The sequence below is a fragment of the Vigna radiata genome, chromosome 8, assembly GCF_000741045.1.
Source record: "Vigna radiata var. radiata cultivar VC1973A chromosome 8, Vradiata_ver6, whole genome shotgun sequence".
Lineage (NCBI taxonomy): Eukaryota > Viridiplantae > Streptophyta > Magnoliopsida > Fabales > Fabaceae > Vigna > Vigna radiata.
Window position 1 is genome coordinate 2,138,274 of NC_028358.1, and position 10,851 is coordinate 2,149,124.

Genomic DNA, 10,851 nt, shown 5'->3' on the forward strand with positions numbered 1-10,851 from the left:
AACCAATAGTGGTGCGCTGTGCGAATGTATTCCTCTGGCTCTGCGAATTTTGCTGGNTGTGNGAGAATTGGCTGTCAACTTCACATTTATACAACTTTTCCTGAACAATAATTTACGAAACACTCTGCTACAAATTACAACTTTTCACTGAGTAAAAACATGAATAATTAAATGATTAAGGTAATTTATAAGTGTAAAAATATTTGTTTTTCACACTTATCAAAATTCATATTAAAAACGTCGTGACTTATCTAAAAGCAAATACAAACGAATAAAATTAAGGGTTAGATATGTTTTTTATTCTCAGTGAAAATTGAAATTAGTCCATTTTCAAAACTTTGGGCTAATTTAGTTTTTCAACTTTAGAAATGAAAGAATTTAGTCATTTTATCCCAATTTTGTTAAATTTATTTGATGTTTCAAACACGTTTCTCAGTCAACAATGAATAAAAAAAGTAATGAAGTAAAAAAGTGTTAACCAGTGTAAACAACCCAAATGCTATCATGAAACACGTTTGAAACATCAAATAAATTTAACAAAATTTGGATAAAAGGACTAAATTCATACATTTCTAAAATTGGAGAACTAAATTAGGCAAAAGTGTTCGAAGAACGACTAATTTCAATTTTCATTGAAAGTTAAGATATTTAACCCTAAAATTAATGTATATAATGGATCTTTTATCTTCGTCTAGCTCTAGGATTAGTGAAGAGTAAAAGTTCAAGTTAATGAACAACACAAGAAAAATACGATGCATCATTAAATAAAGCAACAAATAAACCTTTATATATATTCTCATTAGTTAACGAATATTAATCAGTAGCTATTCAACACACTATAAATATAATATACTCGAAAACAAAAATTATTATATGCAAATCAGGTCAAACAAGATCAACATAAAAAAAAAATAACATAGTTGATTAGGAAAACATATAACTATTGATAAAATTAAAAAGAAAACATGTCCACAACTTATAATAAATTGTTCGACAAACATAGTAATCATGAATCATGGTTTGACAAATATAAGTTCAGCCTCCAAATCACATTCTTCAAAGCCTTCTTTTGCTTTCACCAATTCTCTTCTTGTTATTTCTAGTTTTACTTCTGCTTCAAACATTTTGGTCTTAAGAGTCTTTGCTTCCGTCTTTAAATTAGATATATTTTCCTTCAAAATAGTCACATCCTTCTCCAAAGTAATCACATTTTCCTCTAAACTTTTCACAGCAAGAACTTTCTCAACACAAGTTTTCATTCCCAAGGCAGATTGCACTTGAGGTTTCAACCATGACAAATCAAACTCACATTTCTCAAGTTCCTCCCATAAAGTTTGCAGATGATTGCAAGCATCATCATCCATTTCTCTAACTTTTTTAGTATTGAGAAAATGAAGAACTCTGCCCAAAGTTGTAAAACTCCATTCAATATATCTCTTCTTACTATCAATAAGTGATGGATATCGTGAACATACTTCTTCCAAAAAAGGAATATAATCGTTATCTACTTTTCCTAAGCCCCTAAAATCTACGGTCTCACCAGGTGAGTTTGATATCATTTTCTTTGTTGAAAGATTGTCGGTGCTTTGGACAAGCTTATTATCAATGTTCCTCACTGATTCATCAACTTGTTTCTCGTGCTCTGACTTATGAACAGATATATGAACTTCAATTATACAACTATCATTCACGATGAACCCATCACCAGGAGCATAAATTTCAACCAAAGGGCTACAAATTGAAGTGAAGGTGTCAATTATTTCTGAAAAAATTCATACATCAAGTGTCAATTGTGTACCGAGTTTAAGACAAAATAATATGATTATCATAAGTCTAAGTGTGAAATATACCTTTCATTACATTCCTTCTGTGGTTGAGCTGATTAATCACAATGAATTTTAAATTTGCAATTTTTTCACATCGAAAAGGTCGACCAAGACCCACAAGAATGATTAATTTCAGTGGTGAATTTGTAGCGATACGAATCTCCCTAAAGACAAAGATACCAAAGTTAATGAGAAAAACAGATAAAATGATATAAAAGAGCAGCATGTAGATTATGTATAGTAATTCAATCAAGAACCATGTATGGCCATCGACAGTAAACTTTCTCGAGTATGCTACCCGGTTGGGAAAGTTAAACAAGGGGTTTTGAAGGATCCATGTAAACTTCTGAAAAACTTTATCCTTTGTATTCTGATTCTCCATTTCAGTAACTTTCTAAGCTTCCACCGATTAACTGACGAAAACAAAAAATATAGATTTTCACTTCGGAAGATCAAACGATTGGGTTTCCATGAGAAACAAACATATTTGATGGTGGAGTTTACCAAGAAGTTCACCAAAACCACATTTATAAAATTCTTATATACTTTTGAGAAGAGTTTAGAAAGTTTTTTTTTACATTATTGAATAATGTACATTTATACGTATGAAAATTTAAGTAATATTTTTACTTTTATGAAATTCTTAGGAACTTGAGCCTTGGTAGACGCAGTCTATTGGACTGCGTATTCAGAAAAGTTTTGGAAGTTGTTTTTACATTATTGAATTATGTTTTCCTATATGCTGGAAATTGAACCACACCAACATAACTGTAAAAGTCACAAATTTTAATAACTCTATAGTTAATATAGTCTTTCAAAAATGTTTATTCATTTTATTGATGAAATATTAATATCACTCTTTTTTTAACCTATTCTTATTTTTTAAAATAAGTTTAGTCGTTTATTAAGATATATATAGAATTGTGTAACAAAAATAAAATAATATCAATTATCATTATACTGTAACCTTATATATTAACTATAAAATTTCACAATCTTATATTTTTTCATCAATGAAAAGAAATAAGACGATGGTACAAGATAAGAGTCATGTTATTTATAAAAAAATTAAAGTATAAATATTTAATCAAAGGACTCAAAACTTAATTAAAAAAATATATATATATAGAACACATGTAATAATAAAAGATAAATACTAATGTGTGATATATAATAAATACTTTAAGAAAATACTGGTTTTGGGAAAAACTTATATATTAGTTAATGAGAAATTTGAAACATGCATAACAGGTGTCAAGATTTGAATATATGAAAGGATATTGATATATACTATTGAGGGTTGAAAAACAAGAAATGATCCATCTTCAAAATATTTTTTAATATTTAAGTCAGTAAGAGAATTAGAATGGTGTAAAAGAAAGTGAGTATCAAAGGATGTATTTCTTGGTGAAATACAACTAGTCAAAATATTCATTTATACGTGGACCAATCATACCATTTATATGTGGACTAATCATAAGATAAATAAATATTTTTATTTTTTTTTTTAAATTAAATTTTAAAATTATTAAAATATTTTAATAAAGATTTTTTTTAACCTAAAACTTAATACAATATACTGTGTCAATTAAAAGAATCCTTTACGTAAATTAACAAACTCCACTCCATATATATATATATATATAAGTGTAAACTTTTATTTATGAATTTTGTTAGATTAAGTTAGTTTTAAAGTTTACCTTTTCAATAAAAGTTAAAATTGATTTTACACACTTAAATGTCTTTTTTGTTTTATCACATTATTTTTTATTATATTATAAAATAACGATTTAATACGAGAATATTCGGCCACATACTTACATAAACAATCATCTCAATACTCTGTTTCCATAATTTTGTTTCATTAATCTTAAAATATTATATTACATTTAAATCAAAATTCCAATTAACATCGTTATATCTTTGAATGTAATGGAAAGCCCACAAATTTCAATACCATAATTTATAATATTTTGCAAACTATGAAAAGTTTTATAGAATTGAAAACATAATTGTACTAGGAACCACAGGAACATTTTGGCGCCCACCGTGGAGCGTCAAAATGTTCCGGTGTGAATCCGAGTCACCAAACCTATACAATTTTCTCTCCTTAGATCGTCTGCTAATCCTAAAGTCTATCCTCCAACGGTCTATCTTCTCCCTTCTCCTGTGTCCGATGTGTCCGGAGGGTACCTGCTAAAGGCACTCCGATGCTTAAGTTAGTTAGGTTATCCGACCGGATGTTTGAATTCAGAAGTCAATGCATAATAAATGAACCTACTTACCCTGGTACCTTTGACATGTATTTATAGTGCTGGATATAGGCTTAGTATTAGGGCAATCTTAATCAAGGCTCAATCACTTTAAGCATGTAATTATCTTAATTATCCTGGCCTTACCTTAATCGTGCACACCGTCCGCATCTTACCGTCCGGTTCCTTTCATTCGGTCTGGCCTGCCGTCTTGCAGGGATAACTGACTGCTTCCATTTAGATGTCTTCAATAGACTGGTTTATCTTAACCAATAGACCGTCCGATTCTATTCTGCACCACCGACCGATGGTTCCTAATACAATAATCTATAATATTTAATGACAAATAATAATTGATTTAAAAGTCACGTTAAGGAAACTCACATCTAAAAAAACCTACATAAACAAAATAATCTGTACTAAAATTTTGCTTTATAATAGGAATAAATAAAAAATAGTAAGTGAATTTTATTTCACTTACCTACGATTTTACATATGAATAAATAATATTCTTTAAAAAAATGTTCCTCTGACGCGTTAAAAATACATATGGATTTTATATACAAAAAATTGATAAATAATTTTTTTCTCTTCTTTTTTTCTTCCAATTCCTTTTCAGTGATCGTTCTCCTCTGCCCTCCTCTAGCCCTCAGTCCTCCTCAAAACCTTTTCCAATCCCCCCCCCCTCCCCTCTCTCCACTATCTCCGAATCTTCTCTAACCGTTTTCTGTCTGTTACATGTCCTTATCCCCACAAACCAACACATGCACCACGCTTCCTTATTTCATTTTATTATTTTTTTAATTTTTCTTAATTAATTTTTTTATTTGAATTGTTTAATTAATAAAAATAAAATAAAATAGAAATTAACATGAAAAGAAAATCTAAATAATAATATAAAATAAAGAGGATTTAGTAAGTAATACTCCATAAAAGTAAGGTAGTGAATGCTCCCTTTTCCTCTTGGATTCTTCTAGACATGGCTCTTGTTAAAGGTCCTATGTTGAGCTTGGATGATCCTCCATCATATCTCTTCTTAAAAGGGAAGTTGAAGTTGGAAGTGTTAAAATAACCTCAAACACAAAAGTATATTTTCTTTGTAAAATATGTGCTACTTCATTGATTGAGATAAAAGCTATTAAATAGTCACTTACACAAAATAACATAAAATTTAAAATCAGTCTTTAAACAGAAAAGCTAAAATATCTCCTTAATAATAAAACTTTTAAAATAATAAACAAATAAATCCTTTTTTTTAATTTAAGTTTATTTAACAAAACTTTCCCATAAACTTAAATTTTTTTTCTTCCTTTCTTTCAATGTGCATCATCCCACTCCGGGTTTGCTTCTTTTAATCATATTTGACTTCTTCTTTTTTCTTATGGCCTTCCTGTCTTTTACCTCGGTTGACCTCTTTAATGCTTTGACTGACTTTGTTATGCCCGACTTCTCAATAACCTTAACCAACTCATTTATGACCTTAAGCGATTTCTCAACAATCTTGACTGACATCTTCATCGAGTTCTTCTCAACATCTTCACCTTCCTTTTCGTCTGGTTAAATCTTTTATCTTCTTTTTTAACAGCCGCCTTCTTCAGCTCCTCAAGCTCAATCTTCTGTTTATTCATAATTTCATTAGTTTCATCTAGAAGCCTCCTTATTCGCTGAATGTTTTCATCTTTTTCTTTGAGTTCTTTCTCCACGTTTTCCTTCTCCATAATTGTTGCATCCTTTACTGAGATCACTTCATCCATTGTTGGGATCGGGCTCTCCATGTCCACTACATCCGAGCTCTTTGCCATCAACAGGATTCACATTATTCTTCACCATCTTTAGTAACGAGATTTGTCTCCCCTTCATCTTTAAGATCTTTGACGTCAACAAAATTTCCATCTCTTCATCTTCTTCTTTTTCTGTAAGAAAGTTACTCTCACTTTTCTTCTCGGCTCGACAATATTTAAAAATGTGACCGAGCTTACCACAGTTGTAACACTTCCTTGATCTACATTCATATCCATCGTGGCCATACTTGCCACACTTAAAACATTCCGCTTCTAACTGATCTCCATGGCCTTTTCCTTGTCCTCGGTCATCCCAATACTACTGACCGGTTCTCTCTTCATTTCCTCTACCACGTCCACCTTGTCCTTGTCCTCAGCCTCCTCGTCCTCTGCTACCAGGATCTCGGCTCTAAGTAACCCGAGATTTATTCGAGTCAAACTGTACTTGTAGTGCTTGATCGTCGAGTTTAACCTGATCATCCCAACTCCTTCTCCTTTGTTTGTGGGCTTCTAATGACCCAACAATTTATCCACTGTGAGAAACGACAAGTCCTTTGATTCTTTGATGGCACCCACGATACTTTCGAAATCTTTTGTATGAGATCTCAAAATTTTTCCCACAACCCGACTAGATGGTATTTGTTCTCCATTCTTGCTGAGTTGATCGGCCACCTTCTCCACCCAAGTTATGTACTTGGTTATATGCTCTTTGGGCTCAATCTTCAACTGTTCAAACTCTCCTCTGAGAGCTTGTATTCGAACTTGTTTAACGCGATTGTCACCTTTATATGCAACCTCCAATATCTTTCAGGCTTCCTTTACTGATTTGGCATTAACTATTTTTTCAAATCCCGGCTTATCTACTATATTGTAGAGAAAATACAATGTTGACTCATCTCTTGCACGTGTTTTCTTCAATGTTGTTATCTTCGTCCGCATCAGGCTCAAAGTACCTACTTGTCTTCCACCATATCCCAAACGTCTTGGGATCTCAATAACGCCGTCATATGTAGGTACCCATTATCATAATTGGTTTTTCTTGTCAATTGTGGCACACTATGTGCTACTTCATTGATTGAGATAAAGGCTATTAAATAGCCACTTACGTAAAATAAAATTTAAAATCAGTCCCTACACAGAAAAACTAAAATATCTCCTTAATAATCGAACTTTTAAAATAATAAATCTCCTACCTGTTGCTACTGTAATCGAACCTAAAATAAATAATTTTTTTTTTAATTTAAGTTTATTTAAATTCGCGAAGTGAGGGGTTGGAAGTGGAAGGAAGAGCGAGACGTAGGCGTATTCCTATCCTTCCGATGGATGAACTCGTCTACTTCGTCAGAATCCCTTGCGATTGTTGCCTAGCGGTGACCACCGAAGGAGGAGGATGACTATTGTGACAGTGTCACGGTGGAAGTTGAAGAAAGGAAGAAAATGATGTAAGGGATCTCTTATCCTTCAACAAAGATAAATATTCGTCAATGGAGGTAGATATCCGTTTAAAAATAAAACGGATACTAACGTCCGTTCCATGAATTATGTTGGTGAAAATTAAAGTTTTTAATCACAAAAATAATAAATATTATAGAAGAGTAAAAGAAGAATGGAAAGGTACATAAAGAACTATGATGAGTAACACTCTCTATATATATTATACAAGTATGACTAAATGTATTAATATCATATAGGTCTAACTATCAAATTTTATTAATTTTATAATATTTTATTTAATATTTTATACTATTAAATGAAATTTTATAAATATTATTTTTTTCTCAACATCTAAAACACGTTGGTTTAACAAATAGCATTATATTAAAAAACAAATTATTAAATTAAAAAAGAAGATAAGTATTCACAAAACAATATTAAGAAAACTATTTTGGATACTTTTCTGTAAAATAATATTAAATTAGCACAACAAAAGATAAGTATTTATATATATATATATATATATATATATATATATATATATCGATAAATAAAAAAATTACTAACAACCAAAAGTTAATAATGATGAGTGGAATAACCCTTGAAGTTCATTGAACAATATTAAGAAAACTATTTTGGATACATCTCATAATTTGTAATATTGACCATTAATAAAAGCACTAGCAACCAAGTAATGAAGATGGGTGGAGATTAACAACACATAATATATAAGATACATAATATAAGTAAATAACAAAATTAACCCTTAAAATAACGATCTTCTCCGAATCCGAATTTTGGCAGAAAGTGCATCCCTCTCCTGGACTAACTAGGTCTTCTGCTGGATGAGTTCTTCTATCTCATTTTTCATCTTCTGACAATCTAGAGTTAAATCGTCATTATTTTTTTGAAGTTTACGACCAGCCTCAATTGTGCGCTCCTCAATCACACGGGCCTCAGACAGTTCGGCGGCCATATCCTCTTGTTTCTTTTCGCAGTCGGCGTTAGCAATGATCATCTCATTCAACATAGCCTTCAACTCAGAATTTATCTTTAACGCTTTGTCCAGATCGAACTGCGCGATAGACAATTTTTCCTTCAACTGTTCGGCTCTACCCTCTGCAGTCTCCGTAGAAGCTTCCGTCGTCTCTTGATTGGACATCATCCTCACCAAGTCTTTCTCGCCACAACCTCAAAATTATCATATGCAATTCAGGTCAAACAAAGAGAACATCAAACGGTTGATGAAGTTAAAATGAATACATGTCCAGTACATATAATAAATTATTCTACAAACAACATATGAATTATGGTTTACCATGTCTAAGTTCAACATCCAAATCGCATTCTTCAAAATCTTCTCTTACTTTCACCAACCTTCTTGCTATTTCTAAATTCACCTTTGCTTCAAATCATCTTTGTCGTCAAATTTTGTTTCGATCTCTAAAATAGTCACATTTTTCTCCAATCTTTTCATCTCAAGAACTCAATCAACACGAGGTTTCAGCCATGACAAATCAAATCCACATATCTCGAGTTCTTCCCACAAAGTTTGGAGATGATTACAAGCATCATCATCCATGTCTCTCACCTTTTTAGTGTTGAAAAAATGAAGAACTCTACCAAGTGCTGTAAAAGCCCATTCAGTAAATCTTTGACTTCTCTTCTTCTTAGGATGAATAAGTGAAGGATATCGTGAACAAACATATTCTAATAAAGGAATAAAATCTTTCTCTACTTTTCTTATACCCCTAAAATCCACCACCTCAGATGAGATTGAAATCGTTTGCTTGGGAGAAAGTCTCTCAATGCTTTCAACAATTTTATTCTCCATGTTTCTCACTAATTCATCAATTTATTTCTCATGCTCTAACAATCTAACCTATACAAGAATCATTTATAATAAACCGCGACTAGAGTTCGAAAGTTCACCCATATATGATTGTGTATTGGGAAAAGTTTATTGGATTGCGTATCTTACGAACTTCGGCATTGGTAGAAGCAGATTATTGGATTGCGTATTGAGAATAGTTGTGGAAGTTGTGTTTAATTATTCAATCCTCTTTTCCAATATGCTGGAAATTGAACCACACCAGGATAACAGTAAAAGTCACAAATTTTAATAATTCTACTTAATGTTGTATTTAAGAAAAGTTATTCATTTTCTTGGATGAAATATTGATATCAATATTTTTGATTTTTTTTCAAAAAAACTTAATATTATATATATAATATACTATACCTTATATTTATCTAGATAACACACGTTTTTTTTAAGATAAAAATTCAGTTGACGGAAACTGAATTCTAAATTATATTTTCTTATTTTTTTAATCTTATATTAGAATTCGGTTTCTGAAAACCGAATTATAAGTTATATACTTTTTTTATAATATTAGATTATTTAGTTTATTTTGATAAAATTTAATAAATTTTATTATATAATAATAATTAAATTAATAATAAAAAATAAAAAAACTAAAAGTAATAATAAAATAATAATAATGATATAAAATGTTATTGATATATTATAAAACATTAAATCATATCAAAAGAATAAAATAAAATAGTTATTTATTAATTTTAATTTAAAAACAAAATTTAAAGAAATGTTTTGAAGTTTAACATATTTTTGAACTTTTTTATTTAAATTTTCATTAATAATTAACTTATTTTAATATTTTAATATAATATTTTTAAATTTGTGAGGGCTTCTTTAGATTGTGAATGATGGTGGAAGCTAAGAAGGCATGGTGGTGGATGGTGCAACAAGGGTGGTGTTTGTGAATCATTTCATAGGGAGAAGATGAAATGAGTTAGGATGAAGAAGGGAGGACAGTGAAGAAAAGAAAAGAAAGAGAGAAAGAATGCAAAGGAAGGTTGTTAATTTAAGCTTGAATTCTGGGTGGAAAGTGATTCTATGGTGGAAAGTGATTCTGTGCTTCTACACGGTTAAGCAATTATGAAGCAAGAAACTATCTCAGATGGATAAACTTCTATCAAGCCGATTCAATCATGAATCTCTCCCAGGAGACTATATATGCCTTCCAGAATCAAGACCAGGAGATCTCAAAATCCCCTTTGGCAGCAATATTTCTGTGATTGATCTCAGGGAAGCAGAAAATGGTGATAGAATCAACACAATTCAGAAAATTATCAAGGCTTTTGAGGAGTTTGGATTCTTCCAGGTTCAGATAATGATCACTTTTTTTTATTACTACTATAATATTATTTTTGGTAAACATTAAGAATTCTCCTACGTAGAAGCTAAACATTTATAGAGTATGCAACATGTTATATGGTAATGTTTAACAGAAAGTTATGTATGTGTTAAATATAGTGAAAATTATATATTGGAATTAATCCTTTGTGTTAAATATATACATAGGGTTCTCTATTTATAATAGAAGAAATATGGGCTAAGTCCAAATACAAATGAATATGTAAGAATAAAATAAAATAAAATAAGAACAATGTTTCCCTAATAAACATATAGGGACTATATTTCCCTAATTAACATAAACACAATCTAAACTAAATATAATATCTCTAACACTC

General features: G+C 30.5%; 1 protein-coding gene across 1 annotated transcript; it reads right to left on the reverse strand.

The window, feature by feature from the left end:
- Window positions 1-1,013: 1,013 nt before the first annotated feature.
- LOC106770043 lies at window positions 1,014-2,214 on the reverse strand. Its single transcript, XM_014655864.2, has 3 exons — window positions 2,084-2,214; window positions 1,851-1,990; window positions 1,014-1,762 (listed from the first exon to the last, which is right to left on the reverse strand). Exons 1-3 carry the CDS (start codon window positions 2,206-2,208, stop codon window positions 1,014-1,016), a joined length of 1,014 nt encoding a protein of 337 aa, XP_014511350.1. The 5' UTR covers window positions 2,209-2,214.
- Between the last annotated feature and the right edge of the window lie 8,637 nt (window positions 2,215-10,851).

Coding starts and splice junctions, on each gene's coding strand:
- LOC106770043 (XM_014655864.2), bottom strand. CDS start 2,208: ATGGAGAATCAGAATACAAAGGATAAAGTTTTTCAGAAGTTTACATGG. Junction 1,991..2,083: donor ACTGTCGATGGCCATACATG/GTTCTTGATTGA, acceptor CTTTGTCTTTAG/GGAGATTCGTATCGCTACAA. Junction 1,763..1,850: donor CAGAAGGAATGTAATGAAAG/GTATATTTCACA, acceptor GAATTTTTTCAG/AAATAATTGACACCTTCACT.